Raw genomic sequence first — 21,909 nt, 5'->3', positions numbered from 1 at the left:
CACCTTGAAGGGATGATAGCCACCAAGAGGAATAGCAGAAACTTGAAGGTTATTGGTTCATGCGGTTTTCTTTTAATTTATTAAAAAATTAAAAAAGAGCAATTGGATGCTCGGATGGGCATGACTTGAGTACCCAAGTATAATGGAAGTCAATAGGGTCTTCAGCACTTTTCCTAGAAATTTTCTAGAAAAATGCTCAACTTATTATCGCACCATTTATTCCATGGCGCTTTACAAGTGAAAAGGGTATACATAAAAAACAAGTACAACAATAATTAACAGTACAAAACAGACTGGTATAGTAGGAGAGAGGACTCTGCCCGCGAGGGCTCACAGTCTACAGGGAATGGGTGAGGGTACAATAGGTGAGGACAGAGCTGGTTGCGCAGTGGTGTACTGTTATGAGGGTTTTTGTAGGTTGTAGGCTTGTCGGAAGAGATGGTTCTTCAGCTTCCTTTTGAAGTTTTCCACAGTAGGCAGAAGTCTGATATGCTGGGGTAGAGCATTCCAGAATATGAGGGAGGCGCCGGAGAAATGTTGTACGTGATTGTGGGAAGAGGAGATAAGAGAGGAGTAGAGAAGGAGATCTTGTGAGGATCTGAGGTTGCGTGCTGGTAGGTACCAGGAGACTAGCTCACATATGACAGGTTGTGGATGGCTTTGTATGTCACGGTTAGTGTTTTGAACGGGAGTCTTTGGGCAATGGGAAGCCAGTGAAGGGATTGGCAGAGTGGTGAGGCCAGGGAATAGCAAGGGGACAGGTCGATTAATCGGGTCACAGAGTTTAGGATAGATTGGACAAGAGTGCAAAAGTGCTGGAAGGGAGGCAACAGAGCAGGAGGTTGCAGTAGTCGAGGCGGGAGATGATGAGGGCATACGCCAATGTTTATGCTGATTCTTGGTTAAGGAAAGCATGAATCTGGGAGATATTTTTGAGTTGTAGTCAGCATGAGTTGAAAAGGGCTTGGATATGTAGCTTGAAGGATAGAGCAGAGTCAAGGATTACTCTGATGCAATGAGCTTGTGAGACTGGGGAGAGTGAGCAGCCATCAACTTTGATGGATAGGCTTATTGGATGGGTTGAGTGAGGAGAAGGAAAAATAATTAATTCTGATTTCCATTGATTTCCAGTATACTCGGTACATGAGTTGCGCACATCAGAGAATCCTATTGCTCGTTACGAATACCGAGCACCCGAGTATGTTGGCAATCAATCGGGAACTCGAGCATTTTTCCAGAAGATTTCCAGTAAAAGCGCTGAAGACCCCCATTGACTTCCATTATACTTGGGTACCCAGGTCGCTCCCATCCGAGCATCCAACTACTCGTTACGAGTACAGAACCCTCAAGCATGGTAGTGATCACTCATCACTAGTTACGAGTACCGAGAACCCAAGCATGGTAGTGCTCACTCATCACTACTTACGAGTACCGAGAACCCAAGCATGGTAATGCTCACTCATCACTAGTTACGAGTACCAAGAACCCGAGCATGGTAGTGCTCACTCATCACTAGTTACGAGTACCGAGCACCAGAGCATGGTAGTGCTCACTCATCACTACTGACTAATCGTTTTCATTTTTTGGATTAGACCTGCCTATTCAAGTTTATGGGTGCGTAAAAAACCCTAAAAATATACAGATTAATCGTCTAGCATCCGATATTTATGAATACTTTGCAATTCTTTATTTCTATAAGTGGTCTTGTAAAGTTTAATAACTGCTGATGTATAAACATGGATGACGACAATACAGATGAAAAATTATCCGCATTTTTCCGAATTAAAATTGTACATTTCTTTATATACCCGCGTGATCTAACCATTAAGGTGTTTGGTTTTTTTAGCAAATCCCTAGTTTTACTGGCAATTGATCCAAAGATCTATCGGAGCAGAACCCCAGCACTTAGCGGTTGATCGCATCCATTACCCTCTTGGTGGGTTATATGTGCTTTTAACCAAACGTAAAGGTAAGCCTCCGCTTGGCAGGACCCCACTCTCTCTATTATACACCGAATCATAGTTTAAAAGGTATTGCTTGAGGCGCCATCCTCTTGTTTTATTATTTCCACTGTTCCCATCTCTAATGTGTAGGAGGGCTCTGAATTATTTTTTTTCGTCTACTTTAACCCCTTAGTGACGGAGCTAATTTTCACTTTAATGACCAGACCAAATTTTGCAATTCTGACCAGTGTCACTTTATGAGGTTATAACTCTAGAACGCTTCAACGGAACCCGGTGATTCTGAGATTGTTTTTTCGTCACATATTGGACTTCGTGTTAGTACCAAATTTAGGACAATATTTTTTGCGTTTATTTATGAAAAAAATTGAATATTGACAAAAATTTTGAAAATTTTGCAATTTTCAACTTTTGAATTTTTATACCGTTAAACCAGAGATTTCTGTGACACAAAATAGTTAATAAATAACATTTCCCACTTATCTACTTTACATCAGACCAATTTTGGAAACAAAATTTTTTTTTGTTAGGAAGTTAGAGGGGTTCAAAGTTTATCAGCGATTTCTCATTTTTACATCAAAATTTACAAAACCATTTTTTTAGGGACCACATCACATTTGAAGTGACTTTGAGAGGCCTAGATGATAGAAAATACCCAAAAGTGACACCATTCTAAAAACTGCACCCCCCAAAGTACTCAAAACCACGTTCAAGAAGTTTATTAACCCTTCAGGTGCTTCACATGAACAAAAGCAATGTGGAATGAAAAAAAAGCAAAAATTAAATTTTACCTAAAAATGTTGCTCTAACCCAAATTTATTCACTTTTAGAAGAAATAACACAACAAAATGGACCCCAAAACTTGTTCCCCACTTTCTTATGAACGCGCCAATACCCCACATGTGATCAGAAACCTCTGTTTGGACAAATGGGAGGGCTCGGAACAGAAGGAGCAATATTTGAATTTTGGAAAGCAAATTTGGCTGAAATAGATTGCGGGCACCATGTTGCATTTACAGGTCCGCTAAGGTACCTAAACAGAAGAAATCCCTCACAAGTGACACCATTTTGGAAACTAGACCCCTCAAGGATTTTATCTAGGGGTATAGTGAGCATTTTAGATCCACAGGTACTTCACAGATTTTGTTAACGTTACGTTGTCATATTGAAAATTTTAATAATTTTCTCAAAAATGTTGCTTTAGCATCAATTTTCTCACTTTTTCAAGAGGTAATTCCAAAAATTTGACCTCAAGGTTTGTTAACCACTTTTTTATGAGCGCGGTGATACCTCACATGTGGTCTGAAACCTTTGTTTGGACAAATGGGAGGGCTTGGAACGAAAGGGGCAATATTTGAATTTTGGAAAGGAAATTTGGCTGAAAAAGATTGCGGGCACCATGTCACATTTGGAGGACCCCTAAGGTACCTAAACAGCAGAAACCCCGCACAAGTGACCCCATTTTGGAAACTAGGCCCCTCAAGGAATTTATCTAGATGTTTGGTGAGTACCCTGAACCCCCAGGTGCTTCACAGAATTTTATAACGTTGAGCCATGAAAAAAAAAAAATAAAATTTTACCACAAAATTGTTATTTCAACCAGGTAGCTTTTTTTTTTACAAGAGTAAAAGGAAAATATTCAGCATAACATTTATTGTGCAATTTCTCCTGAGTTTGGCGATACCTTATATGTGGTGGAAATCAACTGTTTGGGTGCACAGCAGGGCTCGGAAGGGAAGGAGTGCCATTTGACTGCAAAATTGGCTGGAATCAATAGCGGACGCCAGGTTGCATTTGGAGAGCCCCTGAGGTGCCTAAACAGTGGCTGTCCCCCACAAGTGACTCCATTCTGGAAACAAGACACCTCAAGGCTTTTATCTAGGTGTATAGTGAGCAGTTTGAATCCACGAATACTTCACAGATTTTGATAAGCTTAGGTTGCCATATTGAAAATTTTCATTTTTTTCACAAAAATGTTGCTTCAGCATCAAATTTCTCACTTTTTCAAGAGACAACAACAAACCGTGGACCCAACAGGTTGTTATCCAATGTCTTATGAGCACAGGGATACCCCACATGTGGCCAAAAACCTCTGTTTGGATAAATGGGAGGGCTTGGAATGGAAGGAGCACCATTTGAATTCTGGAAAAGTTGAGATAAATTGCGGGCACCATGTCACATTTGCAGGGCCCCTTGGGTACCTATACATTCGAAACCCCCCACAAGTGACTCCATTTTGGAAACTGGATTTTATTCAGGAGTATAGTAGCATTTTGAATCCACAGGTACTTCACAAAAATGTTGCTGTAGCAACAAATGTCTCACTTTTAGGCTATGTGGCCATGATCCAGCGACACGGCATCTAGTACACAGTGTCAGCCTCCTGCAGAGATGTGAGTGTTGTCCATGGGAGAACGCAGCTGCCCATGCCCACGATTTGGGTTCAGGCCGCTGTGGAGCTCTATGCTACCTGCAGAGAACACTCATCTCCGCAGCATAAATTGACATGCTGAGGCTCGGGAAGCTGCGCCACAGGTCGGTTTATGTGGCGGAGAAAAGAAGCACATTGGGCATGGGATTTCTAAAAATCCTTCCACTGTGCTTCTACTGCACAATGCAGCGTTATGGACGCAGGGAAAACACTCTGCGCCCAAAACGCTGCAAATCCCGATTGTGGGCGCACAGCCTAAAATGCTACAATGGATGAATGGATAGATGTCAAACAAATATAACGTCCCACCCCCTGCATATTCTAAGCTGGCGCCCTTTAGTGCCTTTCATGTGGCACTAAAGGGTGCCTAGCCTTGTATTTAGCCCCCCAAAAAATTAATTAAAATAAACGACGTGGGGTCCCCCCTATTTTTGATAGCCAGCTAGGGTAAAGCAGACAGCTGTAGCCTGCAAACCACAGCTGACAGCTTCACCTTGGCTGGTGATCAATTTGGAGGGCTCCCCAGGCGTTTTTTAAAAAAAAACAAAACGTGGGGTCCCCCCAAATTAGATCACCAGCCAAGGTGAAGCAGACAGCTGGGGTCTGGTATTCTCAGGGTGGGAAGAGCCATGGTTATTGGACTCTTCCCAGCCTAAAAATAGCAGGCCGCAGCCGCCCCAGAAGTGGCGCATCCATTAGATGCGCCAATCCTGGCGCTTCGCTCCAGCTCATCCCGCGCCCTGGTGCGGTGGCAGACGGGGTAATATATGGGGTTGATACCAGCTGTAATGTCACCTGGCATCAAGCCCTGGGGTTAGTGATGTCACGGCATCTGAACAGATACCCGACATCACTAACCCAGTCAAGAAATAGAAAAAAATAAAGACAAAAAAAAAATTTATTTGAAAAAAAACTCCCCGAAACATTCCTCTTTTACCAATTTATTGTAAATAAATAAATTTCGGTCGCTGTAATCCATTTTTGAGGTCCCACGCCGTCTCTGGATCTTCTAGAATATGGGGGGCACGTTCAGGGAACGTATCCCCCATTTTCTGGAAGAGCAAGCTCTCCATGAGCAGTGTGGGTGCAGTAATCTGAGAATACTGCACTCACACTGCCCCGGTCCAACCTAGGGCAGAGTGACCTGCAGTAACCTCATTCCAGAATATGAGGGGCACGCTCACAGAACGTACCCCCCATTTTCTGGAACAGCAGCCTCTCCATGTGAGGAGTGTGGCTGCAGATCACTGCACTCACCCTCCCCCGGTCCACAGTGGAGCCTGTGCATCAGCGACGTCAGCAGGATCCCTGCTTGCAGGGATCCAGCTGACAGCCGCTGTCTGCGCATGCGCCGCCAGCATTCAAGAGAAGGAGGCGGCGTGATCGCGGGGCCGGAGCACCAGCAGACAGGTAACGTATGACCGGGGGCTGGGGGGGGTGACGGAGGGTGACGGGGGGACCTGGGGACAACTTTCTGCTGCATGTGACGTGTCACATGCGGCAGAAAGAGTAGGATGAATGCGGCCGCCATTTTCCACGCTCCGGAGGGGGGAGGGGGGAGGCGGCTCTGGAGAACCGGAGGGGGCTCCGGGGACCAGAGATCTCCGGTGTACCGGAGGAGGGGTCAGGGGGAGGACATTTCCCTCCGATCTGAAATGTTTGATCATTTCAGATCGGAGGGAAATGAATACAGAGCCGGCGGCAGTTTTCAGCGCGCGTCGGCGCCATCTTGGATTTTCCGGAGGGGGGGTAGGGGTGGTGGGGGGACTCTCCGGTACCGGGGGCTTTGGGGGCAGTAGAGGATTATATTTATTTCTCATCTGACATGTTTGATCACGTCAGATGAGAAATAAATCAATTTTACCGGCCATTTTTTTTTTTTTAATGTTGTCGCCGGTATACGGTGTATACCGGCGATCGCATTAACGGGGTCCAAAAAAAACACCCCGATTCATAATCTTGGGGGTCTCAGCTACCTCAGGTAGCTGAAACCCCCGAGATTTTTCGTCACTGGGGGGCGCTACAAGCTTTTTCCGGCCTGACGTCTCAAGACGTCGGAACAGAATAAGTACCCTGTTTTTCCGACGTCTTGAGACGTTAGGCCGTCGCTATGGGGTTAAAAACAAATGATAAAAACAAAAACAGAAACCAACAATGGATGAAAATCGGATTTAGCAAAAGTACAAAAAGGTTACGTCTGAATGAGGGCTTAAGATTAATATCTCATTTTTAGTAATATAGGACAATAATAGAGGACAATTTCCAATATTACAGCTTCGGAGATGGTCATCCAGCTTTTCCAAATTACTGAATTTGTCATTCAGTTGTGCAAAGTAAGTCAGATTGGCAGCCCTGAATGTGAAAAAGAATATTTCTATTCACTGAGAGCAAACATCTTGAAAATGGTGAAAAACAGAAATACAAAACTTGTGAGAAAGCTGACGAATTTTCATTGCGCAGTATTTACATAGGACTGGATAAAGCGCAGTTATCCGGTCTCCAGATTACTCACTAATGTAAGCAAGACAAGCCTGAAATACTCTCCTGCTAAAGGGTTAACTTCAAAAAGAAAACTATTAGTGATCATTCAGGGTAAATGAACGTTCTCTAAGAGTCAGCGCAAAGTATCCGCAACAGAGCCCGAGGGGCACAGCTTTCCAAATGGCCCCAAATTACTCTGTCAACTGAAAGCCAGAGCCAAAGGCAGCGCACATTCCCGGCCTGATTACCATCTCACAAGGTAGAAATATTACAGGTCGCTGTCATCCTCGGTGCTGCTCCAAGTTTTCTAAAGCTGGAAACTTATGGACTTCCAGAAATCATTAGCAGTGCGGCGACACATTTTGGATTTATTGTGCTTTGGTCACTGGCCAGATGTTGCGCTGAAAAGGATTAATAAACCGACAGATTTTAAGTAAAAATGTTGTTTTTCCCCCTCAGGTCATTGCAGTTTTTACATACAGTTGAAACCAGAATTTCACATCCACTATCTATGAAGACACATCTGCAGGTTTTTCTCACTATCTGACATGAATTCAGAATAAACCTTTCCCGTTTTAGGTCAATTAAGAACCAAATAATTTATATTTGCCAAATGCCAGAATAACGAGAGAGAGAAAGTTTTAAGGTATTTTTATTACTTTCTGGAATGTCAAAAGTTTAAATACACTAAGAGTACTATGCCTTTAAACAATATGGGACAGCCCATATGATGATGTCATGTCTTTGGAAGCTTCTGATAGGTTTATTAGCAACATTTGAGTTAGAGACAAAACTGTGGATTTATTTTAATGCACACCTGAAACACACTGCTTCTTTGTGTAGCATCATGGGAATGTCAAAAGGAAATCAGCCAAGATCTCAGGAAGAGAATGGTGGACTTACACAAGTCTGCTTCATCCTTGGGTGCAACTGAAGGTGCCTCGTTCATCTGTACAAATAATTATATGCAAGTACAAACATGATGGGAATGTCCAGCCATCATACCGCTCAGGAAGGTGACAGATTCTGTGCACCAGGGATGAACATGCTTTGGTCAGACATGTACATATCGACCCAAGAACAAAAGCAAAAGACCTTGTGAAAATGCTGGCAGAATCTGGTAAGATTGTATCATTATCCAAAGGCACACAGGAACAAAGACTTCAATTTTTGGAGACATTTCCTGTGGTCTGATGAAACTAAAATTGAACTGTTTAGCCATAATGATCATCGTTACATTTGGAGGAAAAAAGGAGAAGCTTTGAAGCCTAAGAACACCATCCCAACTGTGAAACACGGGGTGGCAGCATCATATTGTGGGGCTGTTGTGCTGCAGGAGGGACTGGTGCACTTCACAAAATAGATGGCATCACGAGGAAAGAAGATTATGTGGCAATACTGAAGCAAGATCTCAAGACATCAGCCAGGAACTTAAAGCTTCAGCGGAAATGGGTCTTCCAAATGAACAATGACCTGAAGCATACTGGCAAAGTGGTTACAAAGTGGCTTAAGGATAACAAAGTCAGTGTTTTGGAGTGGCCATCACAAAACCCTAATATCAATCCTATTGAAAATTTATGGGCAAAGCTGAAAAGGCAGCTGCGAGCAAGGCGACCTACAAACATGGCTCAGTTACACCAGTTCTGTCAGGAGGAATGGGCCCAAATTCCTACCAACTATTGTGGAAGGATATCCAAAATGTTTCACCCAAGTCATACAGTTGAAGGGCAATGGTACCAAATACTACCATACTACTTTGATTTGCCTCTCTATCAATCCTATGAGCAGCTATCTCAAATATTTTGCTGGGTCTTCCAGTCCTTATTTTGACCTCCACTGTTCCTGGTAACTGCAATTTCTTAATTATATGGCAAACTGAGGAAATGGCAACTTGTAAACACTTTGCTATCTTCTTATAGTCTTTTCCTGCTTTGTAGGCCTCCACCATTTTCAGAGTGCTAGGCAGCTGCTTAGAAGAACCCATAGCTGCTATTTTTTGGCACAGGTTTGGAGGAGGCTGGGTTTTTATAAAGCTGTGAAATTTGCATTACCTGGCCTTTCCTAACTATGATGATGAACAAACCATAATCTTAACAGGCTAATTAAGGTCTGAAACCTCGGTCAAAGGTATCTGAGCACACAAATCTCCAAGGGTGTCCAATACTTTTACATTTTACTTTTTGTATTGTTTAAAATGTATAAGATGAAAATTTTTTTTTTTGCTTAAAATGCAAAGGAAATGTGTCATCTTTAACTATATGCCTTTTAGAAATCATGTAATCTTCAACCTGCTTAACTAATCACAATAATGGTAATTTTAGCCAGGGGTGCCCAAACTATTGCATGCCACTGTAATTGGTTACTCATACACTAAACTGGTGATAACGATCGTCATATTCAGATTTAAGTTGAAACACAATCATTAATAGAAATGGATGGGTAGGAGGATTAAAACTGGGTAAGGAACAGCCAAACTCTGCTACAAAGATGAGGTTGTGGAAGACAGTTTCATATTACAGGTCAAACCATGGAAAGCTTGAGCATAGTAACAAGACACAAGGTAGTTATACTGCATCAGCAAGGTCTCTATGAGGCAAAGATTTCAAAGCAGACTGCGGTTTCAAGATGTGCCGTTCAGGGAACACCAAGGAATTGGCAACATTGTGGACCACAGACACAGGGTTCATCCAAGGAATCTTAGTGCAGCAGATAAAACACATCATGCTTATTTTTCTTTGAAATTAGATGTCAAGCAGTGCCATCAACTCAGACCTTGCAGCAACCAGTTGATCTCTGCTTGGCCTTGTGACGCCCTGGCAAAGCCAGGTTGTCACAGAAAGAGTTAATCCTCCTTGGTAATCTGATCTCACACGGTGCAGCAGGACAAACCACATCCCCCAGTGTAAGAGAAAAGCAGAGCAGAGGGCAGGGGCTGGAGCAGAGTGTTTGGAGAAACAGACAGAAGAGGAGTCTGGAGTTGTAGCTCCCAGGCTGATAGTGAAGCGTGCTCCGAGAGGGCCGGGACAGGCTGTTAGTGAGGAAGGGGCCAGAGGTAGCCGGAGCAGGGTAGTGGCCCCCCGGTACCTGGGTGACCCGGATCAATACAGGGGAGTGTTTTCCCCGTTCCCGGCTGAGGAGAAGGAGGAAGAGAGTGGAGAGAAAGGCACCTGGCTGCAGGGAAAGAACAGGAGCTGCTGCACTGTGTGTGGGACACTAACACCCCCGTACCGAAGGCTGCGGACACCGTCAATTCCTAGTTTACCAGTGACTCCGTGTGAAATACTTGTGAGTACGCCCGTGCCCTCGGGCACCGCACCACAGCACTGCTCCCTGCTTACCCCATCACCGGGCCCCGGGACAACCAACCCCCCCTACCCACGGAGGGGAGAAATAACATCTAGCTGCTCCATATCATCACTCCCGGGATCCCCGTCCAGAGCAGCGGTGGTGTTCCACAATCACCACAACCGTGGGTGGCGTCACGGACAATCTCCCTTAACAAACCCCCTTTTAATGTGGAGCCTGGGATCAGAGACCGGGTCACGCCACCGTGATACCCACAGAAGTGACCCCGTGGCCCGGATCTGAGTACCCCCTGGTCCCCGGGCGACACAGCCTCTCTACTGTTTGGAAAGAAAGCCATGGACCCCATAGGGGGGAGGGGTGACATGACCAGAGGGAAGGGAGGGAGTGAGGGGTTAATAAAGTTATAATGAGGGGCATTATGGGAAGATATAGGGGATTGGTGGAAAAAGGGTCCCTGTAGGGGAGGAGGGGGGAGTATATAAGTGATTAGGGAGGGTCTTACCTCCCCTTTGGACTCTCGCCAGCGACAGATTCCCGCCCACCCCCCCTTTGTGTTTGTGAGTTGGTTTTAACTATGTTAAAAAAAAAAAAAGTAAAAAAAAAGAAATTATCGTGAAAAGGATGTATGTTTCATCGCAGCAGCGGGGGTAGGTCTGGTCCAGAAGCGGTTGTAAGGGATTGCTGGCTGGACCGAGAGGCACTGTCTTGGTATGGTGTCTCTGGGTTCCGGGAAATTGCAGGCACGGGGTTCTGCAAAGTTTGGGGGGTATTAATCCGTGGGGTGATTAATACCTCATCTCTGGGTCGGAGTGTTGCGGCCAGGGATATTGGTGTAGGAAAGGGTTTCTGGACCGGGCCTACATAGGGTTTCATGTACCGTTTATTATTATTATGTGTTACTTATTATTGTGTGTTTGGGGTCGCCCGTTGGACGGCGCCCCCTTGTGTTAGTATGTTAATAATAGGTAATAAAGGCTGCTGTGGCCAATTTGTTTAACCAAGTCGCATGCAGTCGGTGTGTTATTTTTAGGTTAAGTTTGGGGGGTATAGTAACCATCACGACCGGAGAATCCTTCCTCAGTGGTTAAGGATTGTCCAGAATGTTGCTTTATGGAAAACTTGTGACCAAAAAGCCATATATTCTACATGGAAACAAGGCCAAGAGACTCAGCTATGTACTAAAACACAGGAATTGGTGAGCAGAAAAAATGTCAGCTGGTGCTCTGGGCTGATGAGTCACAATGCGAAAGGAGGTACTATTAGATACTAACCATGCAGGGTGCCCAAACTTTTGCATTGACTCATTTTCCTTTTTTGTTAATTTAAAAATGTAAAAGATGAAAATAAAAAAAAAAATGGGGGCCATAAAATACAAAGGAATTGTGTCATCTTGAACTTTTTGCCTTTTAGAGATCAGTTTATCTTAAACTTGCTTAACTGTTCACAATAATAGTGATTTTGACCAGGGGTGCCCATACTTTTGCATGCCACTGTACATGTCTATGGTAATACTATAATCTGGCACCTGTTCTGATAATCCTCGATTGGCGGCACTGCGCTATATTGGTATGTGTTTATCCATGTATAGGATATATGAGATATTTCGCTATAAATGACCCATCACAGCGGCAGTGCTCACAGACGCTGCATGTATTTTACCCTGGCCTGTAAATGGATGGCATGTGAAACGTCCTGATGGGAGGCTGGTGAACTACGGGAGGGGGTGGGGAGTGTTTTCTTTCAAAATAGTTTTCCTCTCCTCTTAAAAACTTCAGTCTCCATCAGGGGTTAAGAGTCAAACAGCAGAGAACCCCGTGGGATTCGGGTAAATATATAAATATGTCAGGGACTTTCAGCTGTCGATGGCTGTCACTCCAAAAGGGGGCTCATCCCTGCGAGGCGGCGGAAAAGGAAAATGAGGCCAAATTTATTGTAAAACTTGATTTATGGGAAAAAGAAAGAAAATAATTATTTCTTTCCTGGTGGCCGGAGGGAACATGCTTCTCTTAGTAGCAAAGGGCAAAGCCTCGAAGTATTACAGCGTGGGAAACGCACAGCATTTTTTGTCTTTGCTGCATACCTTCAAGGTGTAACCTCACCTCCAACCTGCTTAAAGGGACACAGCACCTAAAAATAAACATGACCTGTACGCTCTTTAGGCCTCGAGCTACAAGGAAGGTCTCTGTGATGGACACAGGGCAGATGACATATACTAATATTATATTCATGTACGCAACATTCAAGGTGAAGCTGTTTATACTAAAAAAAAAGTTACAAGTTACATAGGTTTTGGAACTGGGGGAAAATACATTGCGCCCTATTTTTTCGGTATGATGCCTGCGCTGCTAATTGCCTATTTTTGCACATTGGACTTTTTCATATATTATCAATGAGGAGAAAAAAAATAAATATAAAAAATAAAAATACCGACATGTCAGTGCCATGGCCATCGCAGGATGAGCCCTATGTGCAGCCCTCGGCCCGGTCATCCATCGGATCACAAGCTCCTGTGTGTAGCCAGTGGCACTGATGTGTAATACTAAATAAATACCAAACATTTCTCAGCCAGAACAAAGTGTTTATTGGGAAGGATTGGCTGGCAGGGGCTGTGGGTCTCAGACAGGACAAGTCACAGATTTTAGACTTCACGTCATGTTGGAGGATTCTGCGCATTCCTATGAGACAGCTGAATGCTGAAAACAATAACTGAGCAATTAACCCTTCCTTCACCCTGCAGACTTTGGGCAAAATAATATCACTTCCAGCACGAGCCCTAAGGCCTCCATACACATTAGACTAACATTGGCCAAACCCCGATAACCAATAGTCTGTGTCTCAGACCTCCTGACTCTCCATGTCCAATTTCAGACTGCTGGACCTTTTGTTCTCGTTGAGATAAACCACTGCCTGAGGAGTTTGGCAGCGGCTCCTTCATAAAGAACACAAGAGAGCTCAGCAAAGTGAGCACTCCTGTGTATGGAGGAGTCAGGAGAGATAGCCAAACCATTGTTTGTCCGACATCTATCTACAGTGTATGGGTCTTCTCAACTCTCCATGTCTGATTTCAGACTGCTGATGTTTTTTTCCGTTAAAAGATAAGTTTCCCCTAGAGGAGTCTTTTATAGTCAAGACAGGAGCACTAGGCAGCATGAGCGCTTCTGTGTATGGGAAAATCAGGAGAGATCTGCCAAACTATTGTCAGTGAAATCACAGTCGGAAGTGTATGGGACCACTTAGAATTACAATCAGCAACACAAATGAACTAAAATAGGAAGCAATAGCCGATCACTTGTCTGTACACAGAGGTGTCAGACGCACAGAGAAGATTACACGTCACTTAATCCCACGTCATAGCCCAATGAAATAAAAAACAAACATATCTTTAAGAATTCAGGAAACCCACAGCTCTAATGTTCCTCAGATAACTCTATACCTCATGGCCGGCGGGGCACATACCGTGCATCTGATACGTGTACGGTGCCTGTCCTGGGGGTGGGGTGCTGAAACTGGAGCTATAACTCAGGAACCCGCTCTGTCCGGGAGAGTGGCTTAGACTGTCTTCGGTTTTGATATCTAAAAAAGAAAAAGGACAGAAATAAACATGATTGATGTATGCAGTATGGTGGGACACATGGAAGACCAACATAGTAACAGGAAAGTATAGAGCAAATAACACGACCCCATGTGACCGCTGCGTATTACTGGGAAATCTCCACAAATATTTCTATTCTAAGCCACGGACAAGGCTAACAGTACAACCTCCCACCAGTGACGAGCTGACAGCAAGTAAATATGGGGGGGAAAAAAAAAAAAAAGAGGCAAATTGTAAAGAGACCAAATACACAACCTGTCGTTACGATAGCCTTTAATAGTCTTGCTCTTATGGATGAACCATGCTGTTCTTTCTAAAAACTGTACGGAAACTCAAGGAAAAGCTAAATTCACACATCCTCGCAGTCCGAGAACAGAGTATGAGACATGGATCAGCCAATGATCTCCTGACCCAAACACGTCAGCCTCACACATGCCTGTATATAAGATGTTGAATTTGGATTAGGAGACCTGCGACTGGTCATGGTCCATACTTGGTAGTATGAATGTAGTTCAGCTGAATTCACAAGTTCATGTTTGTAAAGAACAGGCCATAAATGCAAGATGTATGGCATCTATTTGCCATCACAGGCTAGAACGTGCCGTGTGCTTTCCATTGAAGAAGCAAATGGCACATGTCCGCGGAACACTGATGTTTGAATGTACCCTTAATAATTAATAATAATAATCATACTAAGATTGGCCATTACTTTTTTATTGATGGCTATCCTTAGGCTAGTTGCTAGTCGAAAGTTCTCGATGTTGCAGTGTTCTGGCTGCCGCTGATTGGCGAGGGTCAGGGTGTCTCACCCCACCGCTCAGATATTGATGGCTCATCCTAACGGGGCTCACTATATATATATATATATATATAACAGATTTTATCATAGTGTGGGAGTAAATCTGCAACCCTGGAACACACAAAATGCAAAGGTTGCTCTTGGTCAGATCTGAGTCCTTGTTTCCAGAGCCGCAGGGCAACTGCAACCGTGCTAACCACTTGGTGTCGGTGATACTTTTGTATTTATTTTTTTGGGTAGGCTACTTAGCGTGAGCGTGAGTAAAGTCATCCATACACATTGGAATATAAAAAGTGGGGAAAATCCAGCTGCATAAAAATCCCAAAAACTTTATTAGAAGAAGCATTTAAAAATCCAATTCATGTTGCAATTAACCAAAACGTTTCGAACTTAAAAGATATTCTTTGTCATCTAGCTTTGACATAGGTTTTCCCCACTGTTTTCATTTCATTGATTGATCCACTTGTTGCCACATGGATTTATGTGCTACAACATACACCCTGAGTCTTGCATAGCAGGGGAGCTGGTTTACCCTCATTCTTGTTCATACACATCAGATGGCCACCAGCTGGTCGGTTGCCCAATATACAGGAGCTCTTGTGCGGCCGAGCTCTCGAGTTCTCTATGAAAAAGACATCTCTGCCAGCAACTTATGTCTAAAGCGAACGGCAGTCCAAAATCAAACATGCCTGATTGACATCTCCTCCGATCATCAGTTGTCCGGGGGGCTCACATTAGACGAACCCATCGATAATAGCTAACATGTGCATGTGCATGGGGGTCTTAACTACTACTGTATGTAGGAAGACAAACCCCAAGCGGTACACATCTCCCCCGGTCATCAATTGTCCAGGGGGCTCACATACACGTTAGACGAACCCGTCGATAGTGGTCAACATGTGCATTGGGGTCTTAACTACTATGTAGGAACACAAACCTCAAGTGGTACACATCTTTCCCCGATGATCAGTTGTCCAGGGGCTCACATACACAGTAGACGAACCCATCGATAATGACCAACATGTGAATGGAGGTCTTAACTACTATGTAGGAAGACAAACCTTGAACGGTACACATCTTCCCCCGATGATCAGTTGTCCGGGGGGCTCACATACACAGTAGACGAACCCGTCGATAAGCCCCCCATGCATATGTTGGCCATTAACTACCATGTAGGAAGACAACCTTAAGCGGTACACATCTCCCCCGGCCGTGCTGTATTGTGTCTGGGAAACGGAGCTGAATTTATGTTGTCCTGTATGAACAGAAACACCTCATTGTTGTGGATTAGCAGCCAGGTGGGAGACTTTCCCTCGCCCTGCATGAGCGGTGACCCTAATAGGTAATCTGCACGATTTATAAGCAACATATGGAGCCGGCATGTGTCCTACCCTGAAGACACAATCCAGTAGCAAATGGTTCCACTTTCACCTGCTCGATGAGAAACAACTGCTTGGTATTTTCCCTGGAAACTTTCCAGTTCTCAAAACAGCAGAACAACTCTGGAAAAAAAAAATCCCTCCACGTATCAGCAGAAATAAGGGACGGTCTGCAGCCTGACAGCACTGCGCTCCGCTTCATTAGGATTTATTATTTGCTGCAATAGACTCACAACCTTTACAGTCGCGGGTTCACCTCCGATGGGAGAGAGATAACACAGCCGATGGCTCCTCTTCTGTAATAACCAATATTATATATAGGCTCCACTCAGTTCTGTATTTCCACCCAATATTTCCTGCAGGACCCCCGTGTCCTCCGTTACACGTATTACCACCACATCTGCTAGTAATTCACGTCTCCACAACAAGCCACAAACAGGAAAAATGCACCAGGAATCGATTGACACCGGCGGACTTTGGTCGTAGCTTCACAATGAGGTGTCCGTTCCGTCATACCCGATGCTAGTAAGTATCTTAATACTGGCCCACTTTCACACACAGACCCACCTACCTCGGGGTATAAAGACTCTAGAAATTTCTGGATATTTAAGAACTTTCAGATTATTTATGGGAATTCAATACATTTTTCATAAAGTTGTTCAGTCGTGAACATGTTAATATTTTTACTCCAGACATTTAGGGTTTTTTTTAACTTTACTATGTTATTTTTCGCCTGTTTGAAAAAGCCGCACATTAAATATAAAAATTTGGCGCAAATAACAAAGTCCATTTCATGTGTCCGCCTGTGGTTTACGGCTGATTGGTCAATTGCGATTTAAAAAAAAGTGCCCACATTTTTGCGCATTTGTGCTCCAGTTCCTTTCCTTGACTGTTTTACCTACTCCTGAATTATTAGCAGAAATGTTGCAATATTTTAGTGGGTTTTTAAATAAAAAGATTTTCTATATTTACCTGTATCCAGCGATGCTGTCTCCGACTCTGCTGCCTCCCGCTCCTGACCCCCACTCATTATTTTCATTGATTATTCACTTCAGTGAGCAGCTAGGAGCAGGTGGATCGCGGTTACAGCGCTGGAGACAGCACCGCCGAGGACAGCACCGCCGAGGACAGTATCACTGGGGACATCGCTAGTGACAGGTGAGTATCCTGCCAGCAGTGTATGTACAGGGACGCTCAGGAGGTCATCGGATTTCCCAATGAACTCTGATGACCTCCCGATGACACCCCTGCGACAACTGCGCTACAGCGAGTGTCACGATGGTGACTTCCAGGGGTTCATGAGAGTTCATTGGGAACTCTGATGACCCCCTGGATGTCACTGCACAAACTGCTGTATACTCACATGTCACCGGCGGTGCTGTCCTCGGCGGTGCTGTCCGGCACTGTCCCCGCGATACTCCTGATTCCAAATCCTCTGGCAGTGAATAATCAATTAAACTAATGAGCGGGGGTTAGGAGAGGGAGGCAGCAGAGCAGAAGACAGCATCGCTGGATACAGGTGAATATAGAACATCTTTTCATTGCAGAGACAAGTGTTTTACCCAGTATGTGTCACACGTATGCAAACACGGATGTCACACGTGTAACACACGTATGACACATGTGTAACACATGTATGACACACGTGTGACCATAACTATGCGTGTGACTCGTACCTGATTAAATACGGACGTCTGAAACCGGCCTATGACTGCAGAGGGAGGACTTCTGTTTGGTGGTGATCTATATTCTGAAAATCAGCTTTTCATAGGATCAGACAGGCGGGATAATTTCTTCCAGTTTCATGGAATGTAACATTTCCGTTTCTGGCTGCTGATTGTGCCGTCTGACTGGGGCTTTCCCCCCCCCCCCATGTGTGCCTATTCCCCCATGTTCCTGCCCCTATAGGGCAGACTGACACTTTGTAGATGAGGGTGTGATTTAACGTCCTGCGATTTCTGCACTCTCAGGAATGAGGTCTTGTCAGTTCTGCCAGGAATTGAAGCAGCGTTCATCTTTGGCAGATGTCCCCAGTCGGATACCAAGCATTGTTGCTGGTCAGTAAAATGTTGGCCTCCATTCCCTGACCCTTTTTCTTTAACCGCATAGTTGCTCGAGGTTGAAGCCGGGCAGGAAGCCATTTGTGGTGTGTCAGAGGGATACAGTGAATGGCTTCACATTGATAGCAACCATTCCCCCATTACTAAACACCAAACCACAGGATCTGCTGATGAACCGGCTCCCCCCACAGTCAGCATTATAACGTGTGAGGGTTTCAGGATATCTTTATATTAGAGACACAAACCATGGCGGAGTTCACGTGGTGCGAGACTTACTGTAAGATGGGATGCCGTAAGCCTGTCCGGGGGGAGCGTACGTGGAGTATGCCGCTGCCTGCTGTATGCCTGCGCTGTACTGGGTCTGTCCATAGGCAGCCATCGCTGGGATGGATGGGGGGGAAACTATATGGGGGTAATGCCTGCAAAGCAACACAAAAATTAGGATTTTACACAGCATGCTAAACTTCATCCATTAAACAGTAACTACATAATTTTGTCCAGTATTGAGAATGAGATTTTTGCTGCTGAAGTTTTTTATTTTTTAGCTGTATACATAAAACACTAAGAGGCTTTCAAGCCGTACGAAGAATGGACCAGTCACGTTTTTAATTTAATCTGTCAGCAGGTTTTTACTATGTAATCTAAAAGCAGCATGATGTAGGGACAGAGACTCTGATTCGAGCGATGTGACACTTACTGGGCTGTGTTTTGCTATTTCAATAAAATCAGTGTTTTATCAGTAGGAGATTATCACTACAGGACTATGTGTCTTGTGCCTTAGTCCAACTCCACCCCCACCACTGATTGGCAATGTACAGTATACACAGAAATCTACCAATCAGTGGTGGGGGCAGGGTTATTCACAGCTCAACATACCAAGTGCTGCTAAATCTGCAACTGATTGTATCACAACTGCTTCAACCAGTAAACTAAGTGATACAGATATGGAATCAGGGTCTCTGCCCCTACATCATGCTGCTGTCAGACTACAAAACCTGAGGACAGGAGCCTGAACATATGAACAGCAAGTCGTTTTGACATTTTACGTCTATTATGTACTTTTTCAGGTGGGTGACGGGGTGTACACACTTTAAAAAGACATCATGTGCGCATATCATTACAAAACCACACATTTTTCCTGCCAGTACACGCAGATTTGGGTGTAGATTGTCTGCAACCAAATCTGCAACATGTGAACATAGCCTTAGACTAATAACTTGTACAAAAGTTACCACCGCCATATTGATGTTTAGCCTGCTACCCTGCAGACATCTCCGCTCCAGTCACTACACAATCAGAAAAGTCTGACACCTTCGCCGAGCTCCACATAACTTGCAGCACTCCGCTTACCTTGGGTAATTCAGTTCAGGTGCAAATTGCTGGGATTCTTTGCTGTTGCCTTAAAGAAAGAAATAAGAAAATGTTTATCACCTCGGCCTGAACCCAGCGCTGGATTCTGTGCCGACACCGGAGGGACAATATACAAGATGTGCAGTCTACATGCTGAATATAGAACAAAATGTACATGTACACCCCCCGTGTCATTACTCATTCTAGTACTGTGGATACTCCCAGTCATCAGAAACACACCGCTTACTGGAGAGGAGGTAAAGATAGATCAGTATGTCACCCGCTGCCCAATAAGTAGTCAGAAGAAGCCTTTTTATTTTAAAGGACTGTTCTCAATAATACAACTGCAGTGTATAATCTCTGGGGGTCCTAGCGCTGGGACCCCTATGAGAATAAGATACTCGTGTCCTCCTTTGGAATAAAGTATCATCAGGATTGCAGGGTTTTTTTCGGTTTTTTTTTTAATGATATATGGGACTGTAGGACATAGTGGAGCGCTGCACGTGGCCATCTCTGTTAGTCCAATAGACTTTGAATGGAGCGGCACTACACGTGTGTGAAACGTTACTCCTGTTCTCCAGATCGGTGGGACCTCTAGTGATCAAACTGTCCTATCTGGAGTCCCATATTTAAACTGACAACCACCGTGTGAGCTGTGATAGCTGTCATATAGGTTGTCATCCTGCTTTCCATAAAAGATTTAATGAAGAAATGGCTGGCCATACCATTGACAGAAGAGGTGGTCCCCAGGGGCAGAATGGAGGATGTAACATTGTGAATGATTCTAAAGGTCTTTTTCATGGGTCAATATGATGCACTAATCGACTGCCGATCAGTTGCTTGTTTGTTGAGCAGACGTTCGGGTTTAATAACCCGTATCCACCGGCCAACCAGATACTGATCTGTGGATCCTCCAGTGCGCCTAGGCTGCCATTGCTCTCTGCAGCACTAGTCCTGTTTACACAGCACAATGTGCTGCCGAGAACAATGATATTTTGTGCAGCACAAAAGATTATTTCATCTAATGAACAAACATTTTGCTCAAACACTGAGTGATTGGCAGGACTATCAGCATGATCGTGCAGTGTAAATGGACGTTAAAGGGGTATTCCCATCTCAAAGATCCTATTTTAATGTGTAGTTTGAGTAATAATATCACCAAATACTTCCAGTTAGAAATGTAGTATAGTTCTCCTGATTAGCTATGTGGCTTACCTCATGTGCAGGGCATTAACGTTGCGTAGGTATCCATGGTTACAACCTCAAGCAACTCCCTAACTGTCACTATATGAGTGGTCGAAACCATAGATAATGCACTGCCCTGCACATGAGGTAAGCAACATAGCTAATCAGGAAAAATGTACTACATTTCTAATGAAAGGTATTTGATAATATTATTTTGTTACCTACTATATACTGAGGTAGGTTTTTGCTGATGGGAATATGTCTTTAAGGCTGTGTATGCATGGCGTCTTTTGGCATCATTTTTGCTACAAGATGACGCTTCAAAAATAACACTCTTCTGTGACATCTTTTCTTCGGGGTTTTTGCACAACATTACCAATAGTTTTTCATATAACATAGTGGCAGCTTCAGAGTAGAAGCCACCAGAAGACTGGACGGGTCACTACTTTTAACTGATTTCTGGCTTTCAAACCCTGAAAAGGGTAAAAGAAGTGACAAAAGGTGTAACGTGCACAGCAATGTCGTTTTTACATTGCAGTGCATATGTTCATCACTTTTGGCTTTTCTTTAGTGGTTTTGCAGGGGGAATCCACCAGGCAAAGAGGTTGCGTGTACAAACCCTAAAGGGTGCTTTATACGAGACGAGCTTTCGTGCGATAGATCGTCGGGGTCACGGTTTTTGTGACGCACATCCGGCATCGCTTACGACGTCGGGCTGTGTGACACCTCCGAGCGACGCAGTATCGCTCACAAATCGTGAGTCGTGTACTCGTCGCTTGGTTTCATAATCTCGTTAAATTAAAATGGCGCCGGTTGCTCATCGTTCCCGGGGTAGCACACGCTGCTCAGTGTGACACCACGGGAACGATGAACAGCAGCTTACCTCTGCCCCGCGGCACCCGCCGGCTATGTGGAAGGAAGGAGGTGGGCGGGATGTTTACGTCCTGCTCATCTCCGCCCCTCCGCTTCTATTGGCCGGCGGCTGTGTTACGTCGCTGTGACGCCGAACGTCCCTCCCACTTCAGGAAGTGGACGTTCGTCGCCCACAGCGAGGTCGTATGGAAGGTAAGTACGTGTGACGGGGGTTAAACGAGTTTGTGCGCCACGGGCAGCGATTTGCCCGTGACGCAAAAACGACGGGGGCGGGTACGATCGATTGTGAAATCGCACAATCGGTCGTCCCGTGTAAAGCAGGCTTAAGGCCACATGCATGCGTTGAGTATTTGGTGAGTTTTTTTACCTCATTATTTGTAAGACAAAACCAGGAGTGGAACAAATCAGAGGAAAAGTATAATAGAAACATGGGCACCACTTCGGGATTTATCACCCATTCCTGGTTTTGGCAACAAACACCGAGGTGAAAAA

General features: G+C 44.5%; 1 protein-coding gene across 1 annotated transcript in view; it reads right to left on the bottom strand.

Moving 5' to 3' along the window:
* The window catches only part of EYA2 (EYA transcriptional coactivator and phosphatase 2), a 196,089-nt gene that overhangs the window by 72,396 nt on the left and 101,784 nt on the right, over positions 1–21,909 (bottom strand). The window contains exons 3-5 of the mRNA XM_075347860.1: positions 19,360–19,408; positions 18,286–18,428; positions 13,636–13,752 (exon numbers count right to left, since the gene is read on the bottom strand). Coding sequence (XP_075203975.1) covers positions 13,636–13,752; positions 18,286–18,428; positions 19,360–19,408 — 309 coding nt within the window. The remainder of the gene's footprint in view (positions 1–13,635; positions 13,753–18,285; positions 18,429–19,359; positions 19,409–21,909) is intronic.

This window comes from Anomaloglossus baeobatrachus, chromosome 5 (genome assembly GCF_048569485.1).
Source record: "Anomaloglossus baeobatrachus isolate aAnoBae1 chromosome 5, aAnoBae1.hap1, whole genome shotgun sequence".
Taxonomy (NCBI): Eukaryota; Metazoa; Chordata; class Amphibia; order Anura; family Aromobatidae; genus Anomaloglossus; species Anomaloglossus baeobatrachus.
This window is presented reverse-complemented; position numbering and strand designations above follow the sequence as displayed.